Below are 16,799 nucleotides of genomic sequence, written 5' to 3' on the forward strand. Positions count from 1 at the left end.
TCGTCGCCGATTTAAATTTCAAAACGGCAGCCCCCAAATAGATTTCTCCCAACTTGGCAGCTCCTCCTTCTCTACGATTTGGGATCATCAGATCACTCGATCGATCTCCGTTGCCCCCTCTCGATTCACCTTCATGTTGTCCGGAGAAGGGCTTTTGGGTTTCCTCGATGGTATGCTAGGGCGAGTCGGCTGTTTCTTCGGGTGCATTCGGTCCAGAAATAATGTCGAAGGAACGAAGAATCGCAAGGTATGGAAGTTCCTATCGCGAGATTAATCTGTGTGTTCATCTTCTTCTTTATTTTATGCACCGATCGATTCGTCAAAATGTTATTTGATGGATAAATCAGGAGCCACCGGTGTCAAAACGGCAGCTTGGATCCTTTTTCATCAACGAAGGTGCGACCGGTGATCGAATCAAAGTTGCATCAGATTTAAACTCGCAGAGTTGCTTACTTCCTTGTTGCTAATTTTTTGGAGAATTTCTCCCAATTTGTAGAGGTTGATTCCCTACCTGATGGAGTAGTTTGTCCAATCGCAAGCGACACCTTTGCGACTGATAGGTTATACAAGGAACTCAAGCGGGAGGTATTCCTGAATTGTTTTTCTTGTTTTTTCTGCTAAGTATTTTTTGAATCAGTTGTTCATGAAGCGTATTCACTTATATGAGTGATTGAATGCCATTGATGAATTAACATTCCAATTCCATGTCACATCTACAATGTAATAATTGAAAATTGTACAGGTTGAGATTCTGAAAGCTTGTGGTGCTCTCCTACAAACTCCTGTAGAAATTCGAAAAGCTTCAGGGAAAATACCATTACAAGTTCCCGATAAGCTTGAAGGCACATCTTCCAGTTACATTTCAAGGTTTTCTGGTATTTCTAAGAAGATTCTGTGGGATGAAAAGCATGAGATTTCGAGTATCCCATTACAGGTGCAAAAGAATGATGGCATTTCATATGAGAGGTAACTTTGATTTCAGTTGAATGAATACTAATTCCACAACATGCTGTTTTTACTAGGACAAATATCTTACTTTCATAATTGGTATGTACAGTAGATGCCTATTGGACGATCAACAGAGTCCGCAACACAATGACAGTCTTTTACCATTAGTTGATTCAAGCATCTCAGTGCTTCTTGATGGTGTACACGAACCTTCTACTGAATTGGTGGAAACTCATACTCCTGATACTTCTCCCTCTAAACATGAATCTCATCTCCAGTTATTTTCTTCTAAAGTTTCTCCTTTTGCAACTCCATTTAGAGTGACTGATGAGATGGAGACACCAGCAACTATGTACCCATCCAATCTGGAGCACATTAGAACAGGGAAGGGTCCCAGGATTAGGAATCAGTATGTGTATCCAGTTCCCAATGTGGAAAATCATTCGCAGTGGAAAGTCTTGAATGAAGATTCCCCTGAACCATTTCGATCACATTACAGTTTCAATCCTGATGCTGGAGAGAAGGAACAACAAATGTCTGCATCAGAGCCTGAGGGTTCTGAATTATCTCTTGGAACCAAATTCTCTTCTCTAGGAAGTGAAAAACAGAAAGTTGAGGTAGTCTATACAGATAAATTTACTACTGGGAAGATATTGAGCAGATTAGAAACACCTTCCAGTAACAGAGATATGAAACTAGTTAGCCCACAGTACTCAGAAGTAGTGGCTAGCTTATCTCAATGGTTGAAACCCCCAATCACAAAGGATTACTTGCACAATAAAAAATCTCCCTCAGTAAAGAGTTCTGATGATGACAGGCCTATTCTGGGCATGGTTGCTGCACACTGGAAAGATGACGAGCCTGAACATACATTATATAAAAGGTGGGATGGAAATGGTATTCCAAACTCAACAAATAAGTACAAGGAGGTAATGTTAATGACTTCAGTTTACAACTATTGCTCAGAATTCGTTGATTATTTTCCTTTTGTTTCTGAGGATCTTTCCATGTCTCAGGATCAGAGAGTCAGCTGGCATTCAACACCGTTTGAAGAGAGACTAGAGAAGGCATTGTCTGATGAAAGCTTCGTATCACAAAGGTCTTATACCGTTGGTTATATTGCTGTAACTATGGTGCTTATGTTTCATACATCAGGGGGCTGTGCAATTTCTTGTTTAGTTTTCAAAGAATAACTCATTCAGTCATCCATTGTTTCACTTGTCTCACTGTCTCTGCATCCTATTAAAAGCCTTCAGGATTGCTAAAACTCATGGTTCAATCATTTTTTTTCAGTGAACTATAATCTTTATCAGTGGTTAAAAGTGGCTGCTTGTGTCTTGCCCGCCTAGGCAGATTATGAAGATGACCATATAGCGGCTGCATATGGCCATACATACTACATGCACAATTGAAAAAGAATTTGGTGGACTTGATTCAGTTTATACATAATCAAATTAACTTAAAACCACAAATTACCTTGTCTGGGTAGTGTATATATATAAATAATATGTGTTGTTCATTTGTCTTTGGATTGTATGATTTGCATGACTTTTTTTTTATGTGAAAATGAATTGAATGCGTCGATGAATATTTATTATATGTTTGTTGGTCATTTTCAATCTTTTATGAATATAAATTAATTTTTAAAATTTAAATATTGGTTGCATCTCTCTTGATGCATATACGTCTATGCAATAGATCATGACATTTCGTCTGCAAACTTTAAGATGATCATGCTCTCAGAAATTTATACAACATCTCATGCTTATTCATGTACATGTAAGTGTTTCAATGTCATCTTGCAATTCAACAGAATACATCAAACGTATTCAAAAGTATTGTGAATATTCTTCTTGTAAGCCAGAAACAGGAACAAATTTTCTTTTATTTCTCCAATAATTCTTTTTGGCAAAACTTGATCTCATTGTTTCTTAATATTAGGAAACGCATTTATGGAAAGACAATGAAGCTGGGTGATGAAGATGATCTGAGTGACACAGCAGCATCTTAAAACAGACCCTGAAGGTTAATTTTTCTCACTTGGCGAAGGTAATAGCTAACTAAATTAGTGAAACTTTGAAGGTTGTTGTCAAAGTCATGCATTCAATCTCTGCCTTCATAAAATAGGGATTTACTTCCATATATATTATCAAAAAATATAAATGAAAAAAAGGTGTTACACTAGGCTGATTTTGAACGATGAATTTATTTTTTGTTTCTTCATTTTTTTTGTGATCTTATGCTTTTGCTTACAGCTTACTATTGATTTCTTTACCAACATTGCATGTGGTAGTTGTTTGGATAAACAAAACAATACCTGCAGAACAGAGATTGTGGAGGATAGCGTAATCATTGAGACAATCCTATACTAACCTTGTGTCTTACTGATCAACTACACTTTTTTTTTTAAAAAAAATTGTATTGCATTTATAACTGGTCCGTAGAGAAAAAATTACTAGCTTTTACACTTGCATTATATTAATACACTTGGCATATTAAGATCTTTCTCACTTAGTATTAATAAATTTGGCTAAATAAGATGACAAAAATTAAAATAAACAATTTATACAATATAATTCATTATTTGACCCACCCGTATTTTTTAATAAATAGATCATGTTTGGATTTGATAACTTAACTCACATTGCATGTTTAAACATGACTCTTGCTCATTTAAACATTAAACATGGCCGGTTAGGCACGAAACACGACCCCTTTAAACATTTGCTCCTTTTTTTTTAATTTTAGCTGATTATTATTATTTTGTTTAAAATTGTGTTCCATGACCTATTTACATTTATGAGCATTAAATTTACCTAAAGCAGTGTCACATCAACGTACAGACTTTGACTCGTTGGGGAGAAATAAGAACTGAGGGTATTTTGGTAAAAGTCTTATGAGTAGACTTTTTTTTAAAGTAAGAGTCTTTTTAGAGAAGAAAATCCAAAAAAAACATTAATTTAATGCTCTTTTTCCACCTTCTAGAAATTTATAATTTTAAGATAGAGCTTCGAGTTTTTTTCGCATTCGTTCCAGTCAATTTGTTGAAACCAACTTCTTTCTCTTATTATTTTCCACAATGTGATATTAGGACTTCCTATATTCCTCTGCATGACCATATAATGACACAAGCAGCATCCTGATTGGTAAAATATTAGGAAAATTTCAAAATTTTGATGAGTGAGATAGAAAGCAAGAAATTTGTCCTAGTTTACCACTGATGATAAGTTTATTTATTTGAATATACTTGTATGTCAAAAGGTAAGTTTGTGAACTTGGTTGAACTGCCGGTGGCCGGTCGAACTGCCGATGGCCTGCCTGGTCTGGTACGACATGATCTGAGCTATGCTCGACACGATCCAAATGCATATGACATGTAGCCCAATCTGATCCACTATTTTTGATAATGATCTTGTTCCTATTGAGATCGGCTTCCGGACGCGTCGCCGGACCAGTCAGCATACAGGGGAAGAGGGGGGTGGAACCGCCGGAGAGGGCCTCCACACCGAGGAAGGAGAGAAGATCAGCCACCGGGAGGCCCTGAAATATCATCGGAAAACAGAGGTCATCCTGGCGCCGGAGAGTCCCCGGACGGCCACTCCGACGCTCAAGTCAGCCCCAGTCAGGAGGAAGAAGTACAGTAAAATAGAAATACTGTAATGAAATGCTCAGCCTAAAAAAGATAAGAAGAGTTAAGAAGAGTAAGAGAACCAGAGAGAGAGAGCCCAGAGCCCCCCTCCTTTTGTTTTCCTTCTTCCTCCCTTTTTATACCTTCGGAGCTCCTCCTGTCCTGATCGAAGAGGAGTCCTTTTTGTTGAAGGATTGACCCTGCCTCTAGAAGACCACCTTCATTAATGCTAGTCACAACTAATCACGTTCCTTTGAAAGTATGATCATTTCTCATAAAGTATGGCCCTTGGGGAGATGATCCATCACATCTTCATTTAATGCTTAATAGAGAGAGAAGACCATTTCTAACAAGTCACATCCTTCTGACAAGGCATGGTCCTTGAGAAGATCTTGATAAGACTTTTCTTGACATGATATGACTTGGAGCATACCCTTATGACAAGTCACATGGGCTGAGTAAAATGAATGCTGAGTAGGCTTAGTGGTCCTGGCAGAACTGAGTACCGAATGGACTGAGTGGAGGGCTACCAAGCCGAGCCGAATGGCAGTGCTGGGCTGCTGAGCCGAATCGACTGGCAGTGCTGGACTGCCGAGCTGAGCTGAATGGCAGTGTTGTGCTGCCGAGCCGATCTGACTGCTGAGCCGGACTGAGCTGAAGTGGGGCTGCCGAGCCGAACTGACTGAATGTGCAGAACTGAGCTGTGCCGAGCCAAATGGAGGGGCAGGACTGTGCTGCCGAGCCGAATGGCAGAGCTGAGCTGTCGAAAGGGGCTGAAGGGGCAGAGATGGGCTGCCGAACCGAACGGCAGAGCTGGACTGCCGAACTGGGTGAGCAGAGTGGGGGCTTCCGAACCGAACGACAGAGCTGAGCTGCCGAACCGAGTGGGGCTGGCAGAGCCGAGCCGAATGCTGGACTGCCGAGCCGAACTGACTGAATGTGCAGAACTGAGCTGTGCCGAGCCGAATGGAGGGGCAGGACTGTGCTGCCGAGCCGAATGGCAGAGCTGAGCTGTCGAAAGGGGCTGAAGGGGCAGAGATGGGCTGCCGAACCGAACGGCAGAGCTGGACTGCCGAACTGGGTGAGCAGAGTGGGGGCTTCCGAACCGAACGACAGAGCTGAGCTGCCGAATCGAGTGGGGCTGGCAGAGCCGAGCCGAATGCTGGACTGTCGAGCCGAACTGACTGCCGAGCCGAACTGACTGGCAGTGCCGGACTGCTGAGCCGAGCCGAACTGAAGTGGGCTGCCGAGCCGAACTGACTGCCGAGCCGAACTGACTGGCAGTGTCGGACTGCTGAGCCGAGCCGACTGAGTAGAGTAGGCCAAGTCCTAGATGACCGAATCCGTGAGGAGGAAGGGGGGTTATAACACCCATAACACAAGCCTCCCCGCTAGTCTAGTCGAAGGAGCGGAAGGTCGACTGACTAGACCAAGCAGTAGCGACAGACCGTATCTTATTTTCCTAGGCTCGTCACAGTCGGCGGAGAGAAGAAAGCTGGCTGTTGCGGTTGATTCCAGCCACGACAAAGCTTCTAGGGCGAGGCTTCAAGGTTAGAGGCGCGGAGATGAAATTTCGAGACGCCGGCGAAGGAGGGCGCGAGGGTTCGGACTTCGGTATGGGAAGCGAGCGAGGACTTGGGAGCCGAGAGGCTGTGTGGGCGCCAGGCCGCGAGGGAGACGAAGTTTGCCGGCGACGCGAAAGCGATAAGCGAGGACCGTGTCGAAGGAAGCGGGCGCCGGCGAAGCTTGCCGCGAAGGGCGAGGTTGCGGGCTTGCCGCGAAGGGCGAGGCTGAGGGCTGCGGCCTGTGTAGGCAGCGGCGGCTCGAAGGGGGTGAGGCGGTGTAGTACGTGAGGTGGGCCCGAGTTCTTTTTAATTGGGATTGGATAAGTATAGCATTTAAGATTTAATTAAGGAGTGCGGACGGAATTTCATGGAAAAGAAAAGACATATGAGTCACGTGAGGTGGGCCCGAGCTCTCTTTTAATTGGGGAATGGATAAGTGATAGAGTTAAGGTTTAATTAAGGAGTGCGGACAGGAACCACGATTGAGGGCTGCCAGCGAGGGCTTCGGGCGAAGGTGAGGCTTGTATGCGAAGAGAGGGCAGGTGAAGGCCAAGTTCGTGAGGCGCGGGCGCATGGGCGAAGTGGGGCGTTGGCAAAGCTTGCAGGCGAGAGATCTGGGGCGAGGTTTCGTTCGTGTGGTAGAGAGAAGACAAAGACATGGGAGCAAGTCATAGAATACAGTGAACCGGATGGGGATCCGGAGACGGAGGGGTATCGATTCACACGCCGGCTTGTGCGCCGCTCCTCCATGAGCGCTGCCGCGAGTGATGATGGCACGGACGCGGGAAGCGTCTCGGCCTGTGCCTTCGCCGCGAGTGATGACGGCTCGGATGCGGAAAGCGTCTCGGCCTGTGCCTTCGCCGCGAGTGATGACGTCTCGGATGCGGGAAGCGTCTCGGCCTGTGTTCCGCCGCGAGTGATGACGGCTCGGATGCGGACGGCTCGGATGCGGGAAGCGTCTCGGCCTGTGTTCCGCCGCGAGTGATGACGGCTCGGATGCGGGAAGCGTCTCGGCCTGTGCCTTCGCCGCGAGTGATGACGGCTCGGACGCGGGAAGCGTCTCGGCAGAGGTAGGCGATGCCACCGCCGTGAAGGCGGACAACTCGACGAAAGGACGAACCCCCTTTCACATACAAGAGAAGAGCAAGGGCGGATCAATCACGATGGCTCTGAAAAGCTGGCGTCAAAGAGAAGCACGAACTGATCCGCGGATCTGGCCATGGATGAGACGGCCACTACCAAAGTGCTTCGAGCGGGAGACCAGCTGGCTGCCGTGCTTGAGGTCGGCAACATGACGCGCGTGTGGTCGGCAACACGCCCCATGCGGCTGCTAGGGGCGGCTCAAGCCCACGGAGGGCCCTAGGCGAATTTTTTTTTTAAAATGATTGTTATTATTTTAAAAAAATTTCTCTCACCCTTTTTTATTCGGACTTGAGACCGACAATGGTGGGTTTAAAAATTTTTTAAAATAAATTAAAATTTTAATTATAAAAATAAATTTTTTATATAAAATTAAATTTTCTTGCTTTTTTAGTTGCAAAATTATTAATTAAATTTTCATATTCAAGTTTTAATAATAAATTTTTTTCAATTGATAACATTGCTAAATTATTTAATCTTTTTTGAGACATAGTTGAACGTAAATAAGACTTTATTAATTTTAATTTTGAAAAACTTCTTTCCGCTGAAGCTACACTAACAGGTATGGTCAGTAATATTCTATAAGCTATCCATGCATTAGGAAAAGAATTTAATTTTTTTATAAGATTTAATACTTCAAGTGCTGTTTTTAATTCTGGATTTATTATTTCTTTTAAGACTTTCAATTCTAAAAATAAATCTAAACCATCAATATCTTGTGACATATCATGTGTTAAAAAATTTTCAAGATTCAAACATTTTTCTTTTAAAAAATCATTATCAAGAAATTTTAACTTCTCTACCTCATATAAAAAATTAAAATTATCTTCGTATATTTTAAATTGTTCAAACCTACTTTGAAGTGAAGAAAGAGCATGATCAATAATATAATTAAAGTAATTGATTTTAAAAGATTCTTCAGGTGATAATTTTACTTCATTACTTACATTCTCATCAAATCGTTTATTTTTTCTAATTACACGTTTTTCACGAAATTTTGGTTCTATATTCATTTCATTTGCAATTTCTTTAGCAGAAATCATAGCAGATATAAATCCATTTTCTCTATATTCATTCAAAAAAGAAATAAGACCTTTTAATTGATCTAATGCAATAGCAATGTTCATATCTTTATATTGTAAAAATTTACTAACAGTATTAACTGCGAATAATATATCATACCAAATAACCATACCTAATAAAAATTCAAAATTTTCAATCTCATATGTTGCTAAAGAAATTGCTTCACTTTTTGTTTTAGGATCATCACTAGTATCTGCAAGTTTGTATAAAGCTTCTCTTATTTGTGGAGCTTGATATTTTATAGCTTTAACACTTTCAAGACGACTTTCCCAACGTGTTTGTGATAATGGTTTTAGAGTTAATTTAGAAACATAATCTAGTAAGATTTTCCATCTTTTGGTAGAAGAGGAAAATAATGAGTAAATACGTTGTATAACACCAAAAAATGTTATAGCACTAGGACAAGAATTAGCCATATCACATAGTACTAAATTAAGACTATGACAACCACATGGTGTATAAAAAGCTCTAGAATTTATATCTAGCAGTCTTTTTTGTACACCTTGTTGTTTACCCTTCATATTAGATCCATTATCATAACCTTGTCCTCTTATATCTTGTACATCAAGTTGAATTTCTTTTAATATAGTGATAAGCGTATCAAAAAGTCCTTTTCCTGATGTATCATCTACTTTTAAAAATTCTATAAAATATTCTTCTATTTTAATTGGACTTGTTGAAATATCTACACATCTTAATATAAGAGACATTTGTTCTTGATGACTTATATCTGGAGTACAATCAAGTATAACAGAAAAATATTTTGCTTCCTTTATTTTTTTAATTATAGTATTTTTTATTTCTGTTCCTAATATATTTATTAACTCATTTTGTATATTATGACCAAGATAATGATTATAAGTTTCACCATTTTGAATACGTTTGAGGTGTTCTTGCATTACAGGATCAAATTCTGCAATCATTTCAATTAAACCTAAAAAATTACCATTATTATCTTGATAAATCTTCTCATTTGTACCACGAAATGCTAAATTATTTTTTGCAAGATTTTTAATTACAATAATAATTCTTATTAAAACATTTTTCCAATGTTCTTTTTCCTTATTTATCTTTTCTTGTAAATTATGATCGATAGTTTTGTTTTTAATTAATCTCATTTCAATATCAAACCAAGTATTCATATTTATAATATGGTCACTGCTTATTTCATGACTTTTAAGCTTGGCACTAAGATTTTTCCAATCTCGACAACCTTCATTTGCTAATTGAATTGTAATTATTTTTTTACTAAATAATTTACAACAAAAGCAAAATACTTTATCTAATTCTTTTGAATATATTAACCATCTTCTATCATGTTTTTCTCCATTTGGTAATTTTCGGATATAATGCATTATAGAAAAATGTCTACAATTTTCATCATTTGGGTATTTATAGGTTTCTCTAATTGGACCTTTTTCAACTAATAAATCTATTAAATTTGTATTTATATTTTTCCATTGTGCTGGGTCATATATATTTTGAATAATAATTTTATCAGTATTATTATTTTTGAGATCTATTGATTTATTTTCTTCGAAATTAGTATTATCTTCTTCATTTAAATTAAGACAAATTTCTTTTTGTTCTTTAGTATTATCTTTTAATTCAATTGATTTTTCATTTAAAATTTCAATTATATTATTTTCTGAATTTTGATTTTTATTATTAATAACAAATTTATCAAGTGCACCTTTTTGAGATTCATTAAATTCTTCTATTTTTCTTTTTTTCATGCGTTTTGTATGTCCAGAATCATATTTTTTAGTAGACATATTTATATTTATATAATAATAGAAATTGAAAGATAAATATTTATTCTAATAATTAACTATCTACTAACAATTAATAATAGAACAGAAATAAATATTTATTTACTCTAATAATGAACTATCTACTAACAATTAATAATAGAACAGAAATAAATATTTACTCTAATAATGAACTATCTACCAACAATTAATAATAGAACAGAAATAATTTACCTTAGTAGTCTGTCAAACGATCCACTGCCCGATTCGTCAAAAGACTCGTAGAACAGCTGAATCAAACACAAAAATTACTATTTAAAAGCTAAATCTAAACAACAATAATATTAGAAAAAGTAAAACAAACTACCGGATCGGCTTGACTGTTTGAGTAAACAGCAATCAGACAAACTGTAAACAGCAATCCGAAGAAGACGACCACAGACCACTCGACCAAAGGCCCTCTCGGTTTCACTCGACCAGAGGGCAGAGGGGCGAGGCCCTCTCGGTTTCACTCGACCAGAGGTCCAGAGGGCAGAGGGGCGAGGCGGTTTCGCCGGGAGGAAGACGGTCGAAGATTGAAGAAGAGGGCCAGAGGGCTGACCGGCTGAAGGGCGAGCGGCGAGCCTCGCGGTTTCGCCGGCGAGGAAGACGCCAAGACGGCAAGAGGGGCGAGCTTGAAGCCTCGCGGTTTCGCCGGCGAGGAACGGAGGAAGACGACCAGTCCAGAGGGGCGAGGCGGCAGGAGATCGCTGTTTCACCGGCGTCGGTGAGGAAAACCCTCAGGGGAGATCGCTGTTTCGCCGGCGTCGGTGAGGAAAACCCTCAGGGGACTAGGGGAGATCGCTGTTTAGCCGGCGTCGGTGAGGAAAAGTGGAAAACCCTCAGGGGATCGCTGTTTCGCCGGCGTCGGCAGGAGATCGCTGTTTCGCCGGCATCGGCAGGAGATGAAGAGTCGACAGTCGGCTGTCGCGAGATTGGTCGTTGGCGTTGAACGAGAACAAAAGAACGGGAGAAGGAGAACGCGGAGAACGAGGCGAGGAGAAAGAGAACAGGAGAAGGAGACGCGTCGAACGAGGCAGGCCCGGCTCTGGGCATAGGCGGGTAAGGCCTATGCCTAGGGCCCAGGTTTAAAAGGGGCCCAAAAAAAAATTTAAATTATTAAATTATTTAGAGATAATAAATAATAAATGGTTAAAATCGGATCCAAAAATCTCGCCGCTTCCCAATACCGATATCCCCTTTATCTCCCTCGCCTCGTTCGACGCGTCTCCTTCTCCCGTTCTCTTTCTCCTCGCCTCGTTCTCCGCGTTCTCCTTCTCCCGTTCTTTCGTTCTCGTTCAACGCCAACGGCCAATCTCGCGACAGCCGACTCTTCGACTCTTCATCTCCTGCCGACGCCGGCGAAACAGCGATTCCTGCCGACGCCGGCGAAACAGCGATCCCCTGAGGGTTTTCCACTTTTCCTCACCGACGCCGGCGAAACAGCGATCTCCCCTAGTCCCCTGAGGGTTTTCCTCACCGACGCCGGCGAAACAGCGATCTCCCCTGAGGGTTTTCCTCACCGACGCCGGCGAAACAGCGATCTCCTGCCGCCTCGCCCCTCTGGACTGGCCGTCTTCCTCCGTTCCTCGCCGGCGAAACCGCGAGGCTTCAAGCTCGCCCCTCTTGCCGTCTTGGCGTCTTCCTCGCCGGCGAAACCGCGAGGCTCGCCGCTCGCCCTTCAGCCGGTCAGCCCTCTGGCCCTCTTCTTCAATCTTCGACCGTCTTCCTCCCGACGAAACCGCCTCGCCCCTCTGCCCCTGGACCTCTGGTCGAGTGAAACCGAGAGGGCCTCGCCCGTCTGCCCTCTGGCCGGCGAAACCGAGAGGGCCTCGCCGCTCTGCCCTCTGGTCGAGTGGTCTGTGGTCGTCTTCTTCGGATTGCTGTTTACAGTTTGTCTGATTGCTGTTTACTCAAACAGTCAAGCCGATCCGGTAGTTTGTTTTATTTTTTCTAATATTATTGTTGTTTAGATTTAGCTTTTAAATAGTAATTTTTTGTGTTTGATTCAGCTGTTCTACGAGTCTTTTGACGAATCGGGCAGTGGATCGTTTGACGGACTACTAAGGTAAATTATTTCTGTTCTATTATTAATTGTTGGTAGATAGTTCATTATTAGAGTAAATATTTATTTCTGTTCTATTATTAATTGTTAGTAGATAGTTCATTATTAGAGTAAATAAATATTTATTTCTGTTCTATTATTAATTGTTAGTAGATAGTTAATTATTAGAATAAATATTTATCTTTCAATTTCTATTATTATATAAATATAAATATGTCTACTAAAAAATATGATTCTGGACATACAAAACGCATGAAAAAAAGAAAAATAGAAGAATTTAATGAATCTCAAAAAGGTGCACTTGATAAATTTGTTATTAATAATAAAAATCAAAATTCAGAAAATAATATAATTGAAATTTTAAATGAAAAATCAATTGAATTAAAAGATAATACTAAAGAACAAAAAGAAATTTGTCTTAATTTAAATGAAGAAGATAATACTAATTTCGAAGAAAATAAATCAATAGATCTCAAAAATAATAATACTGATAAAATTATTATTCAAAATATATATGACCCAGCACAATGGAAAAATATAAATACAAATTTAATAGATTTATTAGTTGAAAAAGGTCCAATTAGAGAAACCTATAAATACCCAAATGATGAAAATTGTAGACATTTTTCTATAATGCATTATATCCGAAAATTACCAAATGGAGAAAAACATGATAGAAGATGGTTAATATATTCAAAAGAATTAGATAAAGTATTTTGCTTTTGTTGTAAATTATTTAGTAAAAAAATAATTACAATTCAATTAGCAAATGAAGGTTGTCGAGATTGGAAAAATCTTAGTGCCAAGCTTAAAAGTCATGAAATAAGCAGTGACCATATTATAAATATGAATACTTGGTTTGATATTGAAATGAGATTAATTAAAAACAAAACTATCGATCATAATTTACAAGAAAAGATAAATAAGGAAAAAGAACATTGGAAAAATGTTTTAATAAGAATTATTATTGTAATTAAAAATCTTGCAAAAAATAATTTAGCATTTCGTGGTACAAATGAGAAGATTTATCAAGATAATAATGGTAATTTTTTAGGTTTAATTGAAATGATTGCAGAATTTGATCCTGTAATGCAAGAACACCTCAAACGTATTCAAAATGGTGAAACTTATAATCATTATCTTGGTCATAATATACAAAATGAGTTAATAAATATATTAGGAACAGAAATAAAAAATACTATAATTAAAAAAATAAAGGAAGCAAAATATTTTTCTGTTATACTTGATTGTACTCCAGATATAAGTCATCAAGAACAAATGTCTCTTATATTAAGATGTGTAGATATTTCAACAAGTCCAATTAAAATAGAAGAATATTTTATAGAATTTTTAAAAGTAGATGATACATCAGGAAAAGGACTTTTTGATACGCTTATCACTATATTAAAAGAAATTCAACTTGATGTACAAGATATAAGAGGACAAGGTTATGATAATGGATCTAATATGAAGGGTAAACAACAAGGTGTACAAAAAAGACTGCTAGATATAAATTCTAGAGCTTTTTATACACCATGTGGTTGTCATAGTCTTAATTTAGTACTATGTGATATGGCTAATTCTTGTCCTAGTGCTATAACATTTTTTGGTGTTATACAACGTATTTACTCATTATTTTCCTCTTCTACCAAAAGATGGAAAATCTTACTAGATTATGTTTCTAAATTAACTCTAAAACCATTATCACAAACACGTTGGGAAAGTCGTCTTGAAAGTGTTAAAGCTATAAAATATCAAGCTCCACAAATAAGAGAAGCTTTATACAAACTTGCAGATACTAGTGATGATCCTAAAACAAAAAGTGAAGCAATTTCTTTAGCAACATATGAGATTGAAAATTTTGAATTTTTATTAGGTATGGTTATTTGGTATGATATATTATTCGCAGTTAATACTGTTAGTAAATTTTTACAATATAAAGATATGAACATTGCTATTGCATTAGATCAATTAAAAGGTCTTATTTCTTTTTTGAATGAATATAGAGAAAATGGATTTATATCTGCTATGATTTCTGCTAAAGAAATTGCAAATGAAATGAATATAGAACCAAAATTTCGTGAAAAACGTGTAATTAGAAAAAATAAACGATTTGATGAGAATGTAAGTAATGAAGTAAAATTATCACCTGAAGAATCTTTTAAAATCAATTACTTTAATTATATTATTGATCATGCTCTTTCTTCACTTCAAAGTAGGTTTGAACAATTTAAAATATACGAAGATAATTTTAATTTTTTATATGAGGTAGAGAAGTTAAAATTTCTTGATAATGATTTTTTAAAAGAAAAATGTTTGAATCTTGAAAATTTTTTAACACATGATATGTCACAAGATATTGATGGTTTAGATTTATTTTTAGAATTGAAAGTCTTAAAAGAAATAATAAATCCAGAATTAAAAACAGCACTTGAAGTATTAAATCTTATAAAAAAATTAAATTCTTTTCCTAATGCATGGATAGCTTATAGAATATTACTGACCATACCTGTTAGTGTAGCTTCAGCGGAAAGAAGTTTTTCAAAATTAAAATTAATAAAGTCTTATTTACGTTCAACTATGTCTCAAGAAAGATTAAATAATTTAGCAATGTTATCAATTGAAAAAAATTTATTATTAAAACTTGAATATGAAAATTTAATTAATAATTTTGCAACTAAAAAAGCAAGAAAATTTAATTTTATATAAAAAATTTATTTTTATAATTAAAATTTTAATTTATTTTAAAAAATTTTTAAACCCACCATTGTCGGTCTCAAGTCCGAATAAAAAAGGGTGAAGAAAATTTTTTAAAATAATAACAATCATTTTAAAAAAAATTTCGCCTAGGGCCCTCCGTGGGCTTGAGCCGCCCCTGAATAAATGTACGGACTAACCCACGCGTGGCCCCAATAAAACTCAAGCAAACTCTACAGTGAATGAAGATTTACCTTTATTTATCTCTATAAACTTGATCAGCATAGGAGTGGATTAGTTTGGTTATTCTTTTGCTGATATTGTCAAAGCAGTGAAGTACTTGGTGGAGTATAGACTTGCCTTTCTACTTTAACAGTTGACAGTTTATGGCTATAGGCGTGTCATGCATAGAAGGCTCAGGCGTGCACGGCAGGCCCGGGCCGTGGAGACATGTGAACGGCGAATTCGGGAAAAACGGCAGTCACAAGAATCGTGCTCGAAGGCCGCATGCTAGCCTAACAGGGGTGTTAGGAGGTCAGCGGCATGGTACTCAACGGGCGCCTGTCGACGTCGGCCGAGCAAGATATGGACTCAGGGGTGGGCACAATGTGGACTCGGACATAGAGCTCGGCCGCGCAAGGAAACTGGGAACGGCGGACATGCTCGAGGCTGCAGAGAGCTCTGAGTGAGCTGTAAAATACTGACTGAGATGAGCGAGACCAATAGGCTAGCTGAGAAGGTCCTGACGGAACTGAATGAGTCAGAGAGAGCGCTGAGCAGAGTGAGTCAGAGAAGTCTGCTGACTGAGCTGAACGAGTCAGACAGTTCCGACTGAGCTGAACGAGTCAGAGAGTTCTGACTGAGCTGAGGGATCGCTGAATGCTTAGATACCGAGGGAGCTGTAAAATAGGTGAAGCCGAGAGTCCCGCAGCGTGCTCTAAGAAAGTTGTAGAGTAAGCACAACTGAGAGGGCTGCTGAGTGCTCAAGTATTGAGTAAGTTGAGAATACTGCACGCGTTGAGTGAGACTGAGAGATATCTTGTTGAGTTCTCCTTATCCGCACCACGTGGACGGATCCAGAATCAGAAAATATATGGTGCAGGGGAGATTGAATTCCACTAAGAGATAATAGGCCGCTGCTCCGGGATTAATCATGGTGGGGCGAACCTATGCTGAATATGCGCGAATCGATAGATAAATGTGAGCTCAGCCATGAGAGAGGTACTGACCTGTAGTAAGGCTTGGTTGTCGAGGTGAGCTCGACCCCGGCTGCAGGAGCGCAGGGGAGTTTGAGATTGAGAATTGTAGAAGATGGCGGTGGCGGACGCGGTAGCGGGTCCGATTTCGCGATTCGGCTCGGCCTCGGCTGTGCGAAGCGCGGGGGAGTTAAGCATGGAAAGATAGCGAGTGTCTCGACCCTGGCTATGAGGGGAGGTTGAGCCCTGAAAAGGACGTTTGCTGATGGAGCTAGTAGTCCGAGACCACCAGAATTGAGCTCGACCCTGACTGAGAGGGGAGGTTGAGCCCTGAAAAGGACATTTGCTGATGGAGCTAGTGGTCCGAGACCACCAGAATTGAGCTCGACCCTGACTGAGAGGGGAGGTTGAGCCCTGAAAAGGACATTTGCTGATGGAGCTAATGGTCCGAGACCATCAGAATTTAGCTCGACCTTGGCTATGTCCAAGCCGAAGGGAGTATTGCCGATGGAGCTAGTGATCCGAGATCACCAGAGTTTAGCTCGACCTTGGCTATGTCCAAGCCGAAGGGAGTATGGCCGATGGAGCTAGTGGTCCGAGACCACCAGAGTTTAGCTCGACCCCGGCTGCAGGAGCGCGGGGGAGGTTGAGATTGCGGTAGAAAGATGCCCTGCAAAAAGCATATGC

General features: G+C 39.5%; 1 protein-coding gene across 1 annotated transcript; it reads left to right on the plus strand.

Moving 5' to 3' along the window:
* The first annotated feature begins 133 nt into the window (after nucleotides 1-133).
* LOC141815759 (protein JASON-like) lies at nucleotides 134-2,959 on the plus strand. Its single transcript, XM_074703659.1, has 7 exons — nucleotides 134-247; nucleotides 348-396; nucleotides 497-585; nucleotides 743-966; nucleotides 1,058-1,877; nucleotides 1,965-2,047; nucleotides 2,890-2,959. The coding sequence occupies exons 1-7, from the start codon at nucleotides 134-136 to the stop codon at nucleotides 2,957-2,959; spliced, it is 1,449 nt and encodes a 482-aa protein (XP_074559760.1).
* Nucleotides 2,960-16,799: the final 13,840 nt, after the last annotated feature.

Source organism: Curcuma longa, chromosome 2 (assembly GCF_044706935.1).
Source record: "Curcuma longa cultivar G26 ecotype Majalengka, Jawa Barat chromosome 2, ITB_CL_G26_1.1, whole genome shotgun sequence".
NCBI lineage: Eukaryota > Viridiplantae > Streptophyta > Magnoliopsida > Zingiberales > Zingiberaceae > Curcuma > Curcuma longa.